The following is a 20,585-nucleotide window of genomic DNA, read 5'->3' as shown; positions in this document are numbered from 1 at the left end:
CAGACTACGTCACCATTGGCTTCATTTACATCTCAATTTAACTTTTTACTTAAAATGGACTGCATTTGCCCAGAACATACACAAGACACTGAAGTTGAGACCTTCCACAGTACTAAGTGAATGTGCTTTCATTTAATACCTCATCTGTAATTACACTGGACTCTAAAAACAATGCTTTGCTGTAAAAACCATGAGAACTGCAGCAGAAAAAATAATATATTTTTTGTTTTATTTTTGTGAAGTATATGGGCAGTCAAAATAGTGCAACTGATGAATCTTCAGAAAAAACACAAAAAAAATCAAATATGCGTAAACGATCATGGATGGTTCTGCTACAGTTTAACGGGTTCTCCAAGTTATCACTTATCCAATGTTGATTGATAGGAGTCTGACTACTGGGACGAGCAGCGATTTGCAGAACTTTGATTCTGGATGGGATGGTTTTATCCCCATTAGAATGCAACAGCAGTTTAAATGCCTCCCCATTCATTTCCTGTGGGGCAGCCGAGCACTGTACTCATATTTTTTCCCATCAGCCCCATAGGGAAAGAATGGAACGTCGATCGAGCAGGTACACTGCTGCTCCATTCTAACAGGGATAAAAGTTTCTCGTACTGCCTATCAGTGAGGTTCCCAGCAGTCGGAAACCCACCAATTAATATGTTATCACCATAATCTTCTGCTATATGCATCAACAGAGCTACATTTATAATTTCTCATCACTAATCTCTCAGCAGCAGACAACAAACACAGCTCAGCTCTGCACTGCCTAGTAATTACAAGCTTCATTGTGTGGAGTGCAGGAGAATTGAGCTCTGCTGGTATTCAGATAACAATGGTGTAAAACCTTGCATTCAGCTATTCTGATGTAGATGGTAGAAGATAAGTTTGGTCAGGCAGGGTACTTTACAGGAGCAGAGAGGGCACAGAAGCATAAGGTGAATTTTACTTTATGATTAGCTTGATGATACCTCGGAGAGGTGTGGATAGTCAGGAGCACACAAAGGATGTAGGAAGGGGTCTACATTACGGAGAAGAAGTAAGTTCTGCTGGGAAATGTAGTTTAATTAGTTTAAGTATAGGAGTGCCCATACAGATACGTGTAGTTGGATGCATGGGGGATACAAGAAATATTGCGTTGGACTCCGTCTGTATATTAGCAATATGTATGCATTTACTGTGCTATGTGATATTATGAATAACCCTTTAGGTATTGAAATCAGATAGCTTACACATCATTGTATGTTATGCTGTGACAAAGAACTAGTGTCGTTCGAAATGCATTACATGGTGGCATTTTCTTTACTGTACATCAATCAATGGCTCTGTGTATCAATATTTAATTAATTTAAAATAACGTTTGGATTTTACGCATGTGGCAGGCTGCTAATCAATGCATTGCTATCTTTCACTAGGTGCTGAAAAAACGTTTGTTATGTTAGGTGTGATTTGGTGCTGAATAAGATGGACCTTAGGGTTCTTGCAGACGTCCATGGATCTCGATCTGATTACAGACTGCATTTCATGGACTGCCTGTGAGTCTCCCAACCCTAGTGTGACAGCCTTATAGAAATATGTGAAGCTGTCTTGCTTCAGTCAGGAGACCCGCGGCATGTCCATGCATTTCAGTCTGCGATCAGATCAAGATCCACAACGTCTGCATGAGCCCTAAAGGGGAATTTTAGAATTTCTCGGCTCCTTCATTGGTGGGGGACAGAGCACCATGCGATAGTCTGCTGCCACCTGGAGGCTGACACTATTATTACGTTCTAAATGAAAATTGGCTCCTCCCCAGCAGACTATACTACGCCTGCTAGCCTCAGACTCCCTCAGTTTTGTGTAGTGTCAGTTGGAGGCAGGGTCCGTCTCTCTTTTTGTTTTTCAGCTAGTTTTTGTTCAGGGTAACAGGATGTAATTGTGCACTCGGTTCCAACCACTCAGTGACGGGAGAGTACAGGCTCAGGCTGAAATTGTGCAGTTCATATCTTCTCAATTCAGCATGGCCAGACCTTGACACTGTCGGTGGTCAGGTACTGGGGTTGTGGTCACTTAAGCCAGCCAGCTCCTTCCGCCCCACATAGCGTTCTTTTGTTTCATGGAGAATAAGATTGGATTTCTGGTCGACACGTGAATATAGTCCTATTGCGACTCTGTGTGACACCACCACCTCTCCCCTCCTCCATATTCTGGTCAAGACACCTTCCTTTTCCCAGAATTTGGAGAGTTTGCAGATTGTTTTAAATTCCCTGGAATAATTTTAATGGATTGTCAACAAGGCAAAGTCCGCGTTAATTCCAACACAGCGGCTTCGGTTTCTAAGAATGATATTCGATAATTTAAGTGTCAATCTTCCTTCTAGAGGAGAAGAGGCTAGTGCTGCAATCATCTATCCAAATTCTCCAAATTCTGAAGCAACCAGAGAGACATTCTGTCCCATTTTGCATGAGAGTCTTAGGGAAGATGGTAGCAAAGTTTGAGGCAGTCCGGTTTGCACAATTTCATTCAAGGCCTCTACAGAATCACTGTTGGTCTGTTGGGACAGGTCGATGCAATCTCTATATCGTCCAGTCCTCAGGTGGTGGTTGACGTCGCCCCTATTAATCCAGCGTCGCTCCTTCTGCCCCATCCAGTGACAGGTTCTGACCATGGATGCCAGCCTTATCGGATGGGGGGGGCCAACATCCACCACTTGTCGGTTCAGGGATCCTGGAACAGTCAGGAAATACTTTTTCTAGTTTGCTCACCAGGATCCAGTCAGACAATGCCACGGCAGTAGCCTATATCAACCGTCAAGGCGGGACGCGGAGTTTATCCGCCATGTCAGAGATGACGGAGATACTAAAATGGGCAGAGGACAAGGTTCCTTTGATCTGGGTGGTTCATATAACCGGAGTGGACAACTGGGCAGCAGACTTCTTGAGTTGCCAGCAGGTATAGGCAGGAGAATGAGCTCTTCACCCAGAGGTATTCGAGCAAATTTGTCTTTGTTAGGGCACACCAGATGTAGATCTGTTGGAATCTATATTAAGCCACGAGGTACTAAGATTTGTCGCAAGATCTCAGGATTCTCAGGCAGTTGTAGCCGACGCATTGGCAATTACCTTGTCCCAGTTCTCCCTTCCTTACCTATTTCTTCCTTTACCTCTTATGCCCAGGCTTCTCAAGAAAGTCAAGACTGAAGTAATTCCAGTTATCCTCATCGCACCAGACTGGCCTCAGAGGGCTTGGTACATGGATGTGATCAACCTTTTGGCATATGTCCCTTGGACTCTTCCTCACTGTCCAGATCTTCTATCTCGGGGTCCGTTCTTCCACCAGTATTTACAGTCGCTCAGGTTATTGGCATGGCTGTTGAAGCTGCTATTCTGAGGTCAGCGGATTTGTCATAATCAGTCAACCAAGCCGTTATCGGGGCACAGAAGCCATCCTCGCTGAGCATCTATCACGGCACTTGGAAGACCTACTTTCACAGGTGTGAGTTTTCTGGAATTTCTCCAATGTCCTTTTCTCTACCTTTACTGCTCTCCTGCTTATAGTCTATGCTGGAGTCAGGGTTGGCGCTTAGTTCTCGCAAGGGACAGGTATCCTCCGTGGCTGTTTTTTTCAGAGAGATGTGGCCTCTAGACCTCAGTTCAGGACCTTTTTCAGGGGGTAGCGCACGCTAGCCCACCCTATTGGCCCCCCTTGATTCGTGGTCCCTTGATCTAGTCTTGGAGGCTCTTCAATCTCCACCTTTTGAGGCCCTCAGAGAGATTTCTGCTCTTAATCTTGCTTATAAGGTTACTTTCTTATAGCCATCACCTCTATTGGGAGAGTATCGGAGCTTGCGGCTATTTCTTGCCGAGCTCCCTATCTTATCCTGCACCAGAATAAGGTAGTTTTGGGACCTGTTCAGTCATTCCTCCCTAAGATGATTTCTGCTTTTCACCTTAACTAGAACATTGTCTTGCTTTACTTTTGCCGTTCATCTTCTCATCCAATCGAGAAGGCTCTGCATAAATGAAATGTTGTCAGGGCCGTGCAGTGCTATTTATCAGCCACTGCTTCATTTAGAAGGTCTGATTCTTTGTTTGTCATACCAGATGGCTTTTGCAGGGGCCTGGCAGCCCCAAGGCAATTATTGCTTTTTGGATTATAACGCCCATTGCTCAAGCCTATAAGGTAAAGGCCAGGGCGCCTCCTTTTAGGATTAGGACGCATTCTTCTTGGGTGGTTCTTCACCAGGCAATGGTACATACTTGCTTGGTCATCGCTACATATAAAGTTTTACAGGGTCCACACCTTTGCTTCTTCAGATTCAAGTCTTGGCAGGAAGATTTTGCTGGCGGAGCAAGAGTGGAGAATTAAGATTTTTGTTACTCACCGTTAAATCTGTTTCTCGGTAGTCTTCATTAAGGGACACAGCACCCACCCTTAGTTTCCTGGTTGGGCATGCATTTATGTTGTTTTCCTCTCTTGGGGATGTAATTAAATTATTTTTCCAAATGCTTTAATGTTTTTTTGCTTCTTCTACTGCTTTCTCACTAATGGGGGGAGCCTGACGCTAGCAGGCAAAGTATAGTCTACTTGGGAGGAGCCAATTTTCATTTAGAATGTAATAATAGTGACAGCCTCCAGGTGGCAGCAGACTATCCCATGGTTCTTTGTTTCCCCCACTGAAGACTACCGAGAAACAGATTTTATAAAGAGTACTAAAAATCTTAATTTTCCTAAGAGGCCTATTGAAGCATCCATTCAGAAGGGTAGAAGACAACTGTTCAATGTTTCAGTACTTTTTGCACAACTTGATGTTCTCTAACAAGGAGCTTAATGGCAAAATTCACAAGTTTTGATCCTTGAATCTCCTAATAAATTGTGGGGTTCAATTAGAATTGGTATTTAAACAGTTCTCATTTTGTCAACATGAGACCAAGATGACACCTAAGAATTGATCATCAGTACCTCGCCATTGCGAGGCTTCTAGCAGGGTGTTCTCAGACAGAAGTGACCACTGAGCCTAGAGTGTCAGCAGGTTGCATCAGAGAGGCTGTAAGAGTCACAGAAAGGCAGAGAAGTGGACGTCCTTTGGCCACATCCCACAATGATGACTGCTTTATTGTGAACAATGCCCTTCGGAAATGGATGATGAATGCCACACAAGTCCAAGCACATTTAAGGGAGGTGAGAGACACCAAGTGTCACGTCAGACCATTCGAAACAGTTTACCTCTGCATGGTCTGCGCGCTAGACAACCTGCAAGGGAACCTGACCATACCACCAGGCACAGGCGTCATCGTCTTGTATGGGCCATGAGCACCTACGCTGGACGAGGGACCAGTGCTATTCACTGATGAAAGTCAATTCACGCTGAGCAGAAATGATGGCCTCCAACTATGTTGGAGACGTTAAGGAGAGCGCTATGCATCAGCCACTGTTGTCACAAGACCAGCCTTTGGTGGTGTTAGTGTGGTCAGGTGTGTCTAGTCAATACAGAGCTGTCCTACACTTTGTAAATAGTAGTGACAAGCCCCTACTACTTGAATAACATCATTAATGCAGTCATTGTGCCTTTGCATGAACAACACAGGCCTAATTTCATCTTTATGGATGACAATACTCCAGCTCATTGAGGTCTCAACATTAGGGAACGGCTGCTGGAGACTGAGGTACTTCACATGGAGTGGCCTGCACTTTCTACAGACCAAAATCCCATAGAAAATCTATGGGATCAGCTGAGTCGCCGTGTAGAGACTCTGTACCCCAAAATCTCAGTGACCTGAGGGCCTCCCTTCAAAAAGAGTGGGATGCCATGTCTCAGCAGACAATAACTCGTGAACAGCTTGAGACGTCATTGTCAAGCTGTAATTGATGCTCAAGGCCACATGACAAGTTGAGGGTGGGGGGTTATACCTACCATTGTTTTTGGCTTTTGTTTCAATCAATTGTTTGAGATGAGGAACTCACCATTGCATGCTTCTACTTAAATGCCCTACTTCCATGATAAAATATCACTGTAACGTGAACTTTATACGTTTTCCATAAATTTAACCCAAAAGCAAAATATCAAAAAACTTTTTGTGACTCGTGTACAGTACAAACCAAAAGTTTGGACACACCTTCTCATTTAAAGATTTTTCTGTATTTTCATGACTATGAAAATTGTGCATTCACACTGCAGGCATCAAAACTATGAATTAACACATGTGGAATTATATACTTAACAAAAAAGTGTGACACAACTGAAAATATGTCTTATATTCTAGGTTCTTCAAAGTAGCCACCTTTTGCTTTGATGACTGCTTTGCACACTCTTGGCATTTTCTTGATGAGCTTCAAGAGGTAGTCACCGGAAATGGTCTTCCAACAATCTTGAAGGAGTTCCCAGAGATGCTTAGGACTTGTTGGCCCTTTTGCCTTCACTCTGCGGTCCAGCTCACCCTAAACCATCTCGATTGGGTTCAGGTCTGGTGACTGTGGAGGCCAAGTCATCTGGCGTAGCACCCCATCACTCTCCTTGGTCAAATAGCCCTTACACAGCCTGGAGGTGCGTTTGGGGTCATTGTCCTGTTGAAAAATAAATGATGGTCCAACTAAACACAAACCGGATGGAATAGCATGCCGCTGCAAGATGCTGTGGTAGCCATGCTGGTTCAGTATGCCTTCAATTTTGAATAAATCCCCAACAGTGTCACCAGCAAAGCACCATCACACTTCCTACTCCATACTTCACGGTGGGAACCAGGCATGTAGAGTCCATCTGTTCACCATTTCTGCGTCGCACAAAGACACGGTGGTTGGAACCAAATACCTCAAATTTGGACTCATCAGACCAAAGCACAGATTTCCACTGGTCTAATGTCCATTCCTTGTGTTCTTTAGTCCAAACAAGTCTCTTCTGCTTGTTGCCTGTCCTTAGCAGTGGTTTCCTAGCAGCTATTTTACCATGAAGGCCTGCTGCACAAAGTCTCCTCTTAACAGTTGTTGTAGAGATGTGTCTGATGCAAGAACTCTGTGTGGCATTGACCTGGTCTCTAATCTGAGCTGCTGTTAACCTGCGATTTCTGAGGCTGGTGACTCAGATAAACTTATCCTCAGAAGCAGAGGTGACTCTTGGTCTTCCTTTCCTGGGGTGGTCCTCATGTGAGCCAGTTTCTTTGTAGCGCTTGATGGTTTTTGCAACTGCACTTGGGGACACTTTCAAAGTTTTCCCAATTTTTCGGACTGACTGACCTTCATTTCTTAATGTAATGATGGCCACTTGTTTTTCTTTACTTAGCTGTTTTTTTCTTGCCATAATACAAATTCTAACAGTCTATTCAGTAGGACTATCAGCTGTGTATCCACCAGACTTCTGCACAACACAACTGATGGTCCCAACCCCATTTGTAAGGCAAGAAATCCCACTTATTAAACCTGACAGGGCACATCTGTGAAGTGAAGACCATTTCCGGTGAATACCTCTTGAAGCTCATCAAGAGAATGCCAAGAGTGTGCAAAGCAGTCAGCAAAGCAAAAGGTGGCTACTTTGAAGAACCTAGAATATAAGACATATTTTCAGTTGTTTCACACTTTTTTGTTAAGTATATAATTCCACATGTGTTAATTCATAGTTTTGATGCCTTCAGTGTGAATGTACAATTTTCATGGCCATGAAAATACAGAAAAATCTTTAAATGAGAAGGTGTGTCCAAACTTTTGGTCTGTACTGTATATGCACACACTTTCACTACATTACACACACATTTACACAGGTTTAGCTAATAAAAAAAAATATTGAGAGTTTTTCTTCAATTGAAACACATTTTGCCAATTCTTTTGTTGGAAAAGTCATAAACTTTGAGGTCCGCTTACTTATTCTCCCTGCACCATGGTGGTTCACTCAATATGCTTAATAACGTACACAAAATTGCAAACATTTGTAAGTCAATAATTTAGTTTTATTGTGTTTCTTTTTCAAGTCATAAATATAGATGATCAGACCACATTTTGTTAGTAATCATTGTGGAAATATAAGGCATGTTTAAGGGTTCACATACTTGCAGCTGTGTATTTCTTCTCCATAGTGCTGGAGCTATACTCTCATACAGTGCCCTCCAGTTTTCTTACAGCAGCTATTGGCTGATCACAGAAAACAACTGTAAATTCTGGCGGGCTTGTCATTTCAGCTTTCATTTTAAATGTCTAGATTTATATTGTCCCCTTCTCTGCACATTATTCGCAGCGTGTCTCTGTAGTCAAGGCAGCTTACCGAGGAGCAGCAAACCATCTGCTGAAGGATCTGAAATTGTGAATTATCCTTTACTGTGTGGAGGCACTCGTGCTTGGCCAGAGACATTCATTTGAATTAAGCTATAAATGCTGTGTAAAAGGACGACTCGTGTAATAGAGGTTCATGAATAATTTTAAGGGAAGGGCAACTGCATACTCTAAACTTTTATTGCCTCCAAACCGAGTGTTTTTGGAGTTCACTGTTCATTTTGAGTTTTTATTGTAAGTCATAGAAGCTTTAAAAGCCTAAAGGAGGAGGATTAGGGGAGACAATTCGGCAGCTAGGCAGGCGGCACCCGGCTGCAGACTGACTGCTCACTTTACTATACATCATTGGCATTGGGTTTGGGCTGTGATTTTTTTTTTCTTCTTTTTTAATCAAAAATTCCTGATCATAAAATAGCACTTGTTAAAACGTTTTATCTGATAGGCCGCTTTATACGCCTTGTCACCATTTTAATGTACCAATGCATTTTATGTGATAGGAGAAACAGCCATGCATAAAGCTTGCCGAAGCAACAATGTCAAGAGGCTGCACGTACAGCTTTCCATTCCTGGAAATGATATTAATGCAAAAGGTGAGGGATTTTTTTCTGTTTTTGTTTCTTTTTCTCCTTCTGTTAAACTCTGACAGAAGATTCCTGTTGTGATTTTCTGTATTCTAGCATTGAATTCAAGCTGGTAGGAGTCATATTAGTTTTTAAAGTGTCCACCATGTGCTAAGATGAGCAGTGACACTGACAGTATTGATTTTCTTCCTCTCTCCTTGGTTTCTCTTATGCTTGTTTAACACAGACCGTGCACACAGCGTTCTTCTGCTGCCTTTTTTGTTTTCTTGTTTCCTTTCTTCATAATGTGGGATGTGTACAGTGTTTTAGATGGATTCTCTTTTAATTGTTGCTGATTTATAACTCAGACCATGCAGGCTGGACACCTTTACATGAGGCTTGTAACCATGGCAGCACCGAATGTGTCCACGAAATCTTGCAGCGCTGCCCAGAAGTCGACTTGCTCAGTCATGTGAATGGTGTGACTCCCTTACACGATGCTCTACTAAACGGGCACACTGAGATTGGCAAAATGCTGCTTCAGCATGGGGGTAAGGAACAGAAATGCACCCTTAGTTTTACTGTATATTGTGTATATGTGTATATATATTTATATTTAATATATATTTTCTTTTTATTATTTCTATTTATTTCTTTACACTATTGTGTTTTACTGATCGTAAGAATTTATTTCTCTATAAATTAAATTGTAGCTCTGTATCTAACTATAGCATAACTAGTTTTGTCTAGTCATGCTATCAAGGCAATGCTTTATATATATATATATATATATATATATATATATATATATATAATATATGTGTGTGTGTATTTATATATATAGTTTTTTTTTTTTTAATGGATAAAATCTCTTCTAGATGTAGAATTAATAAGTGTATTTCTAGCATTGGATAAAGCATTAGTGTACGCTCACATGTGTTGCATGATTGTGAGATGTTAGTGACAATTTGTATCCATTTTTCACAAGGCTGTAATGATTTTCACCTCTTCTATGGTTGCATGGTGCGACTTGAAGTCTCTTCTAAGCTACAGCAGGACACATTTTCTGGCCCGTAAATCACCTTTGTAGGCTCCTGCTCTCCTTTTCGTAGACTTCTCCTGCCCTCTAAAGGCCACTCGGTGTCTGTGTCAGTCTTTCCGTCTGGCTCAGCCGTCTTCGTTCCTCATGGCTGGGATTTATTGAAGTGTGTTTGTCTGTCTTCTAGGTGTTTTATTTATCAACAGAGACAACTGGAGCCAATACCTGGCTGCACTTCAATCAGTCTCAGTGATGCAGCCGCCAATATTAGATTAGACGCTGCTCCTCTGTAGGAAGGTGCATTGGCTTTTGTTTTCTTTTTTTTATGGGCTGATGTGAAGAATTGGTAAGGGATGATTTTCTTGTCCTATGGGAGGAGATCAAGTTGAACTTGCATTCATCAAGTTCATCTCACAGCAGTTTGCAGACTCATCTCTGGCAATGTCACAATCTGGTGATTGGCCTGACAAGCAAACGCCTGTGTGCGGAAAATTCATTGGAAATTCTAGATGGACTTGTGCAGCTTTTATACCGATTTGCTAACTTCCCAATTATTAAAACGACACTTGTTAATGGGCTTTATCACATGGTCTTTGCTGTATATTTCACTTCATAAAATGTTCTTTTAGCATACAACACTCCTCTTAATAATATGCTGTTACGTTGTATATATTCTGTTATATTTAGGAATTCACTGAAAGCGGTTGTCATTGTAAGCATTGGAGACTCCGTTCTGCTTGATCTAGCCACATACATGGAGATATATGTTGTAAGTTGTCAAACATTTGGCTGCTATTGCAGCTTTTCATAGGGCTTGTCACCAAGCTCTGCCAGTGTAACTCTGCCTTATAAATCAGTGATGTACAGAGAATAGGGATGTGTAGTTCATATTTCAGTTAAAGTTGTATGACTTGGTAAAATCTTGGTTCCATAATGCTCCCTATATGATCACTCTCTCTGTCTTTGCAGGAGCAATCCTATTAAAGCAACAAGATTCTGATGGGAAGTTTCCGCTGGATTATATCTCTTCTGCACAACTCAAAAATGAACTTTTCAAAATAGTTCAAGTGGAGGAAACTATTGAGGATTTTCACAAAAATGCTGTACAGCTCTCTGATAAGCAAAAGCTAGAATTTAGTGCATTTCTCCTCTGCAGAATGTTGCTCAGTTTTATTTCTGCGTATGGTTTACCTTCAGATACCGTGACTGCCAAAGCACTATATCCCAATTCTGCTTTATTAGCTGGTCATGTAAAGAGTACTCGGCCTTCCTTCAGCAGCTCAGTGGTGATATTCTACCTGGAAGCCTTAGCTACAATGCAGAATTTGGGAGACTTTTTACAGTCTATTCCAGAGTACCTTCATGAGAACCCTGGATTTAATATGCAGGTTCTATTCTCTGTCCTTTATTCTTTGGCCTCTTCTTCGCCACGTTTTAAAACATAGAAAAGAAGCACGTGTCTTAAAGGGGTTCTCCAGTTTTTAAAAAACCCCTGTCCTTTTTACAGTTTGCTTTAAAAAAACAAACAAATAAACAACTGTGTTTTTACACACCGTCCTCGAGACGTGCCTTTAACTTGAGCAGGGTTGCTGAGCTCAGTTATTGGCTGCAGTGCTGTCATCATGACATCAGCGCTGCAGACAATAACAGGCACTGGGAGCAGAAGCGGGGACTCCGTTCAGGACCTGGGAAGGGTGGGTAAAACCCAGTTTGTTTGTTTTTTTTTAAACAAACTGCAAATAGAAGACTGGTTTTCCAAAGTCAGAAAACACCTGTTAAGGCACTATAGTGATACTAATAGTGAAAAAATATGCAATGGGTATCAATAAGACTTAATGATGTTCATTATCTGTTAAAAAGTAGAAAATGTGATACAATATGTTATGCCTCATATAGAGGGGTGGGCGGAGCAAACTTTGGTGATTTTAAATCTTCGTGTCACGCTCTTCCCTCTTATACCTTACAGTAAGCAAAGCACAGTCTATTGCTTTTTACTGGAGTGTTCCCTTTAAGGTGTCTGAACATGACCAGCAAAGTCTCATTGACATTCATAGCATATATACACATTTTAGTATTCTTTGTGATTGACCAAACCATATTTTCAGTATTTTATAGTTTTATATTTTAAAATTGAAATCCTACTTACACATACAATACATAGTGTAGAAAAGAGAGTTATGTCAAATCTAGAGTTCTTCTGTTGTGGGACGTTGCACTGTATTACTAGGCATATTTACTGTTATAGCTTTTTCTCAGCTCTCTAAGGAATAGCTATAACTCAAAAAAGTAATAGCAGTATAAAATCTTAAAATAATTTTTTAGGAATGTTTTGGAAAATGCTCTTTAAGTTGCATGGGTTTATGAACCCTAATTGCTTTAATTTAATAATACAGTAAAATGTTATGTCTATATTTTTTCAATGTGTTTAGATGTTTTTTTATTGGAATTTTATCAGAATGTAGAGATTTTGGTAATAAGTTAAATACATTATATAGTGTTATGTTATTGTTTATAATCAAAGTAATGGCACCTTGTAAACCTTTAAATGGAGCGCGACTAAACATTTCTACTTAGATTATCCATATTTCTTTATTTGGGAAATGTTAGCACTTTTTTTTTCTACACAGGTGGCACAGAGCTCTGTTTGCTGGAACGCAAAAAATATATATATATATATATATATATATATATATATATATATATATATATATATATATATATATATATATATATATTACAGCCAATATCCAGTTAGACAAAACTTAAATATTTTGTTTTGACTCTCTTTAAAGGGGTTTTCTTTTGTTTTGACTCTCTTTACAGGGGATATCTGGGACTTAAATATTGATTTCCTGCTCTTTGGATAAGTCACCCATATTTAGATTGGTGGCTGTCTGATTTCCAGAAGAGTAAGTGTAGTGGCGCAGCTCCATACATTGCGTGGTGGCCAAAAGTATTTCTGCCTGCTTTGTCCCATGCCAGTGAATAATGGAGAACTTGGCACTATCCGGCCACTAAACAATGTACAATGCTGTGCCGCTCTTGGAGTGCTGTTTGAATCCTTAATTTGTTGATCTGCTATCGATGACCTGGCCTAAAGACCCCCGTACACATTAGACTAATGTCAACTGCACTCACCGTTATCAACAAGTTTTGGCAATGGTCTAAGAGAGACCAGCCCGACTGATGGTCGGGAGAGATCTCGATCACACACATCTGATTTCGGATTGCCGATCGTATTTTTCTTCCAGAGATAAGCCGCTCTGCCAAACGAGCCCTCCTGTGTATGGAAGAGTTGCCTGAGATGTCGTTCAGCTGACAGCCGTCTAATATGTATGGCCGGCTTACTCGTCAGATGGCTGTCGGCTGACCGCCATCTCTGCTAACTCTTCCAGAGCACTTGTTTAGCCATGCTCTTTTGTGTGCTCTATGAGAGAGCCGCCTGCTGATGCGTCAGTCGGCAGCTTATCTCCAGGAGAACAATGCGATCGGCAGTCCAAAGTTGGACACGTGCTAGCAACATCTCCCCGACCATCCGTTGTTCAGTGCCCTCATACACATTAGATTCAGGTGAACCCATCAATATTGGAGGGTATTTAAAGGCCCTGAAGAGCGGCTGTTTGTGGGTTTATCTTTAGACTATGCAAAATGAAGTTCTAATTATTGTATATTATATGCAGATTGTCATTCGATTTCTTCTTTAGACTTTCACAAGTGTACCAAGGATAAATCAGCATACGTTAGCCCAAGTGTGGTTTCTTATTCTTTGGCTCAATGATGTAGATTGTGAGAATTTAGTAGTTATTCTCAAATCTTAAATGTCTCCTGTTGGTCATATAGAAAATGTGTGATTCATTTTTGGTATTTTAGTATTGTCGCACAAATGATTGGTTTACTGCTAAGAAGTTGTTGCAGTATGACAGATGCAGAAGGAAATAGCAGGGTTTGTGTGATACTTTCATACCGTGCCATTCATAAATGTTCTAACCTGATATTTCGTCTTGCTTTACATCATCACGGTTGGACTGCTTTTCTTATTTCCAGACTGCAGTGATTCATAAAACTCTGTTGCTCTTGCCTACTGACAGCACCCAATTAATGCTAGTAAAACACATTTGGGTTTCATATCCCGAAAGTCTTAGTATGTTCTGTAATACTGCACCAAATATTCTTTCACAACAGAAGCCCACTCAAGCATCTGTGCACCAGAATGTCTGAGAGGACGGCTGAATTGTTCTTGATGAGCAGAACGTCTGACACAGATTCTTCTGAGAAAAGAGTTTTCTGTGAAAGACTGACAAAGGAGTCATCCGAATGTCATAATACTCTGCGACTGCCTACATGTGCTAAATCATCCAGGATTCCCTGGAAATCACATCATGGACCAACAGATGAGGTGAAGCTGTGGTCTCATTATGTGATAGTCACACGCGGTAATGGATGGGCCTCAAATTAACACCATTCATCACTTACTGTTGACATAAAATACTAAAGTATTTCATGGCACATTATTCTCTAACTCCCACAATGCACACAAAAAACCCATATAGGACTGTAATAATCTACATTCAGAGGGTGATATAGATGGTAAGAATTTAGTTAAAACAATTTTTTTTTTAATTGGGTAGAGGGAGGCACAAAGCTGGTAACTATTATGTGACCGTACTATTTATATAGCATTTATTTTGGAAATCACTAATTATATAGTTTCACTAGTGCACAAGTAGACATCTACATAGCACAGAAATCTGAGAATATACTACTATGGCAGTCAACGTTCATTCTTCTGATAGACACTAAAGGATTAGGGTGAGTTCCCACATTCAGGATTTGCTGCGGTTTTGACTCAACGTCAAAAACGCAGCGGCCAGATGTTACAACATAGTGGATGGGATTTCTAGAAATCCCATGTCCACTGTGTGTCTCTGTGCACCTGCGGCTCACCCGTGGAAACTGACATGCGGTGCATCTTTCAGATCCGCAACATGTCAATTTCTCTTGCGGGTCAGCATGCCAATTTTCCCCACAGACTTGCATTAATGATGAAAGTCTGCATGTGTAAAATGCATGTCTGCTAATTTGCATAATGGGTGCGAAATTTCTGCAGCGTCAAAACAGCAGCAAATCCTGAACATGGGAATGTACCCTTATGTGCCCTAGAGTATGGAGCCTTCCAGTGCACTATTGTATTAAAGTTCAGGAAGACTTTCCTGATTAGTAAAATATAAGTAGAATAGTCATTTAGCACTAAAAGACCTTAATGATATTACTCTGGTCTCTCCTTTAAATACCAGATGCATGTCAGAGCAGGGGGCTTCCTTTAGTAATTTTCATGCTCAGCCCAGTGACGAGCAGCCTTTTTATCATTTACTGTGAAGTTGATGACTTATATTAAAAAAAAAGGAGAACCTTGAATAGTATGTGCTTACGGCAAGAAAGAAAATGGATGGCCAACTATGTCAAATGACCATAGTCATAGACCATAGGTCTTCTTTTTACTAAAATATTTGACCTTTTCTGTACTGGAGATTTTTGCTTGTTGTTACTTATCCAGACTTGGGACTCATTTAGATGTCCGTTTTTCACGTACTGGTGCTATCTGTGGTTTTCACAGGTAGCACTCGTACCTGTGATAATCTATCGGGCAATTCACATATCATGGGCACTTCGGATTGTGATCTGAGGGTTGGGTCAAAATCGGCAATGCAAGTGTATGGGTCGATGAAAAGATCGGACTGTCAGTTTTTCCCCTCACACAACAAAAACTGACTGCACTCGGTTTACTCTGATTAATGTCTGATCAAATAATTACGTGAAAAAATTGGACGTCTGAATGAGGCCTTTAGTGTTAGCCTTTTGCACCTTTTGGATACACTTAGGCCATTTCACACATACGACATTCACGGTCCTGGAACCGATGTCCGAGCATATGAGTCTGTGCCAGGAGAACGTTCACCTCCTCTCACCCCCTATATTCAGCCTGTACATTGCAATCTGTGCTTGGACAGTGATTGTTAGATGTGTGAAACTGGCCTACAACTTATAATGGTTGATTTGTTTGTTTTCTTTATTTATTTTCTAATTAATACAAGTATTGTTTTGTCGATTTGATAATTAAAACAAAAAAAAAGTTTTCGCCAAAGGTATGGAAAGTTTTGAGCCAATTTCTTTGGTATGGGATTTGTAATATGTGTCCTTTTGTTAAATTTGAAAATTGAATGTTCGTTTTAATGTTTTGTACGTTTATTAAAAATAGATTTAGAACTTTATTCTGCCACCTGTGTCACATTTTTTGTTAAAAGGAACCTATTCCATTGTACTTTCAGTGGTATATGTGGACATGTTATAGAGCAGAAGGAGCCTTGCAGATACATACTGTTTTTTGGGAAAAGAATTGGTATACAGTTGTGCTCAAAAGTTTACATACCCCGGCAGAATTTTTCCTTTCTTGGCCTTGTTTCAGAGAATATGAATGATAACAAAAAACTTTTTTTCCACTCATGGGTATTGGTTGGGTGAAGCCATTTATTATCAAACTACTGTGCTTTCTCTTTTTAAATATTAAAGGGAATCTGTCACCCCCCTGGGACTTTCCAGACCGCTACTATGGGCATACAGGTGATAGAAATGTGAATCTATACTTACCTGTATGGCCCATATTAGCCGTCTGGTTGCTGTGTAATAGCTTTTTTATTAAATTATTTCTGCTAAGCATCGCGTCCCCCGGACTCTAAGAAATGCCTGCCTACTAGCCCTATTTTCATACTCACCCCACCTCCCCTGTGACGTGCAGTTCCCTGCTGGATCCTGCGCCTGCGCTGTTTCATCTGCCTTCCCAGCGCCTGCACTCCGGGGCGTGCCTGTGGGCGGGTCTTTTTTCTGGTGCTCTGCCCTTGTGGTGGTCATTCTGGCTTAAATGACAGGTCCCTGAACATTCAGTGGCCTGCCTCCTATTTTAAATTCTGCACTTGTGTCGTTAATATTGTGGTCTTGAAAAAAATAAATAAATTTGGCTCCAGCAAGACAATGAGGCCAGAGCACCAAAAAAAAGGACCCAACCCAGAGCACGAGCATCTCGTTAATCAAAACCGCAAACAGATTAAACAAGAACCACAAGACGGATTTCTTCAAACCAGTTATTTTAATCCGTGTAACAGCACCAACCTAACAATGCCTTTAGTTTACTTAACAAAATCCTTATGACAGGTTTCCTTTAAACCATAATGTATTGTTGTTCTCACCTGAGAATGGCAGTTAGGACTAGTACAGTTTAATTAAATTAATTATGTGTGCAAAGTAAACATTAACTGACGAAGGTGTGAAATTGATCAACTGATCAACTCCAGGGCCAACCAAAGTGTGAAAGTAAACAGTGTCCTACAAACTCAATGCTCTGCCAATGTCTTAGATATACTATTCTCAACCAATTCACCTCCCCCGCTGTTACATTTGTAATTGGGTATTTTTTCATGAACTCATATAAACTTTTTTGTTCAGACATAATAACTTTTATTTTTTCAGACATAATAATTTGATCAAATTGCCCTTTTTTCCTAAAATGGTTGCACATATGCCTTGCATTCGTGACCTGCGTTCATGCTTCTGTGGTGGAAGCAAAGATGAACTTTGGAATCCTGAAAAATGCAGCAAAACCTGCTTTTTGTAAGCAGCCTCTTTACTGCCAAGAGAGCAGGTTTTGCTTGCAGAAAAAAACGCAATATGTGAACATAGCCTAATACAGAAAAGGTTCTCAATCACTATTTGGACCAGCTCCAGGATTCCTACTGTGTTTCCACAAAAATAAGACTTGCCCCGAAAATAAGCCCTGGCATGATTTTACAGGATTTCTGGAGCATGTTTCAAATATAAGCCCTACTCCAAAAATAAAGCCCTAGTTACAGTCGGGGCCAGCTGTGCGGGGAAATTTCTCAGGGCACTCACTCTCTTTAAGGCCCCAGTGTTTCTGTTCTGAGGTTGACTGCTTAAGGACCTTTGGTGACATCACAGTCATGTGACCATGATATCCCCAAAGATCCTTTAACTGCTGGAGTTTAGAGGAACTGAAGAGGAGACAGGCTGGTATGTTCCATATGTGTGTCTATACATGTGCAGTGTGTGTTTGATGACCTGATTATATTTGAATAAATGTTGATTTATTTATTTTTTTAAAAATAAGTGTGGGTTGTTGTTCATGGAAAAACGACATCCCCTGAAAATAAGACCTTACCCAGCTTTTGGAGCAAAAAGTAATATAAGACTCTTATCTCTATCTTATTTTCGGGGAAACATGGTCGTTACAGAAAGAGCAAGTAATGTTTATTGATAAAATAAAAATTGTTCTGAAGTATTTTTTTCATTTAATCAATAAATATGTACCCCTAGAATGTAACCCTTCCCACAAAAAAACAAGCTGTCATACCATGTTGATGGAAAAACAAAAAAGTTATGGATCTTGGAATGCTGCAACATAACTATTTTCCCCCAAAAAAACATGTTTTATTGTGCAAAAATACTAAAATGTCAATATACTTCGTACCAACCCGTAGAATGAATGTAAAGGGGTATTCTGGTTACACTAAGATTGTTTTATTACTGTGTAAAATTGATGAAAGATTCCAATAATACTGCATGAAAATGTTTCATCATTTCTCTTACAAAAATACCATTCCAGGTTCTTTTCTTTTTGTTCCCATCTGTTGCTATCTGTAGGCTTTTCCATATTGGGCCATTTCACTATATAAAAAGCATTGTGCATGCACAGTATCGCCCATGTGGAAAACCCAGAAAGGTCCAGTATAGCGAGAATTATGGGACGTAGTAGAAAAGGGGCTTTGGTATAACACATGGTGCCTGTCTAGTGCTGCATTTAGGATGGAGTGGGACTGAGTGGGTGACTGATGAGGTAAATATGTGATGTTTCGAATTGTAGGGGTGTCCTTACCTCGCCTCCCTCATTGCATATGTAATTATTTTATTTTGTTTATTTTCTCTGTTGCAGATTGGGTGGGTTGGATATTTTTCTAATATAATTGTCTGTATTTTGAAATGATGTACAATAAAGTATTTTGTAAGAAAAAGAAAAATGGGTAAATTGTACACTTGCAAGGCACATGGGGAGAGTAAATAAAGTTTTTGAAGCATGAATACCGCTTTAATTTATTTTTACTACACTGCGCTAAAAAAAAAAAAAGAAAAAAAAAAAATCAGAATTACTTTTGTTTGCACTACCAAAAAAATGTGGTCATGTTGCCCTGTTATGGGGGAGGGGGTCTGCTGCTGACGCTGGTATTGGGGTAATGTCCCCCAATTCTGGTAATATCCTCCATCCTGGTATAAATGGCCCCCATCCCATCCTGGTATGCATGGTACCCCTTTATCCCCCATCCTGGTATGCATGGCACCCTCTGAGCCCCCATCCTGGTATGCATGGCACCCTCTGAGCCCCCATCCTGGTATGTATGGCACCCCTTGAGCCCCCATCCTGGTATGCATGGCACCCCTTGAGCCCCCATCTTTGTATGCATGGCACCCCTTGAGCCCCCATCTTTGTATGCATGGCACCCCTTGTGCCCCCATCCTGGTATGCATGGCACCCCTTGTGCCCCCATCCTGGTATGCATGGCACCCCTTGAGCCCCCCATCCTGGTATGCATGGCACCCCTTGAGCCCCCATCCTGGTATGCATGGCACCCCTTGAGCCCCCATCCTGGTATGCATGGCACCCCTTGCGCCCCCATCCTGGTATGCATGGCACCCCTTGCGCCCCCATCCTCGTATGCATGGCACCCTCTGAGCCTCCCATCCTGGTATGCATGGCACCCTCTGAGCCTCCATCCTGGTATGCATGGTACCCCTTTATCCCCCATCCTGGTATGCATTACACCCACTCACCTCCTCTCCTTCAGCACTGTTCTGCTCTGCTGCCGACACTCTCACTGTGTGAGGCACGCATGGCGTCCCTGCCATGCTCCCTCACACAATGTAGGGAATATTCATAAGTTTTAATAGCGGGCACACAGACTGCAGAGCGGCAGCAGGAGCCGCGCTGAGGCTCCAGTGTGCCGGCTATTAAGAAAAATGAATATTCATTGCTCTCCATGCACATGGGCGTGGGGAGCAGGGAATATTCATTTTGTTTAGTAGCGGGCACAGTGTAGGCTGCAGCAGGCGGCTGTTGCCTCCTGTGCCACGCTGATCCCTCGCTGCCGCTCCCCCACACCCACCACCACGCTCAGCCATGTATATAGTATTCGGACTATAAGACGCACCCCCCACTTTCCTCCAAAATTTTGTAGGAAAAAAATTCGTCTTATAGTCCGAAAAATACGGTATATGCTAATTAGTGTTGAGTGAGCGTATGTTGTTAACCCTTTCGACGAGCACGCTTGGGTGCTCACCGAGTATTTGCGGCGTGCTCGGCATCTATGTTAGTGCTGCCGCGGCTGCATGTGTCATGGCTGTTAAACAGCTGTGACACATGCAGGGATTACCTGTTTGTTAAGCAATCCCTGCATTTACCTGTGTAAATGTACATCTAGTGTAGTGTAAGTGCATTAATATACTCACCGGTTTCCAGCGCTGTTCTGGTCCTCTTTTAGGTCACTTGACAACTATTCTGACTTGCTGAAGTCGCTATTACAATCTGAGCCTATAGGGCCTCTCTCCATCTCTCCATAGACTTACATTGTAAAAGCGACGTCTGTTTCACACATAGAGCCCGTGAGATCCGGAGATTCAGAACTTCAGTCCCG

General features: G+C 41.3%; 1 protein-coding gene across 1 annotated transcript in view; it reads left to right on the top strand.

Moving 5' to 3' along the window:
* SLF1 (SMC5-SMC6 complex localization factor 1) overlaps positions 1-18,978 on the top strand; it is a 120,915-nt gene extending 101,937 nt beyond the window's left edge. The window contains exons 17-19 of the mRNA XM_073680274.1: positions 8,733-8,825; positions 9,164-9,346; positions 10,804-18,978. Of these exons, the coding sequence (XP_073536375.1) occupies positions 8,733-8,825; positions 9,164-9,346; positions 10,804-11,279 (752 nt within the window). The 3' untranslated portion in view covers positions 11,280-18,978. The remainder of the gene's footprint in view (positions 1-8,732; positions 8,826-9,163; positions 9,347-10,803) is intronic.
* Positions 18,979-20,585: the final 1,607 nt, after the last annotated feature.

This window comes from Phyllobates terribilis, unplaced genomic scaffold (genome assembly GCF_046119375.1).
Source record: "Phyllobates terribilis strain yellow unplaced genomic scaffold, ASM4611937v1 Scaffold_1__5_contigs__length_1240528914, whole genome shotgun sequence".
In the NCBI taxonomy this organism is placed as follows: Eukaryota; Metazoa; Chordata; class Amphibia; order Anura; family Dendrobatidae; genus Phyllobates; species Phyllobates terribilis.
Note: the sequence above shows the minus strand (reverse complement) of the source record. Positions and strands in the feature narration are given on the sequence as shown.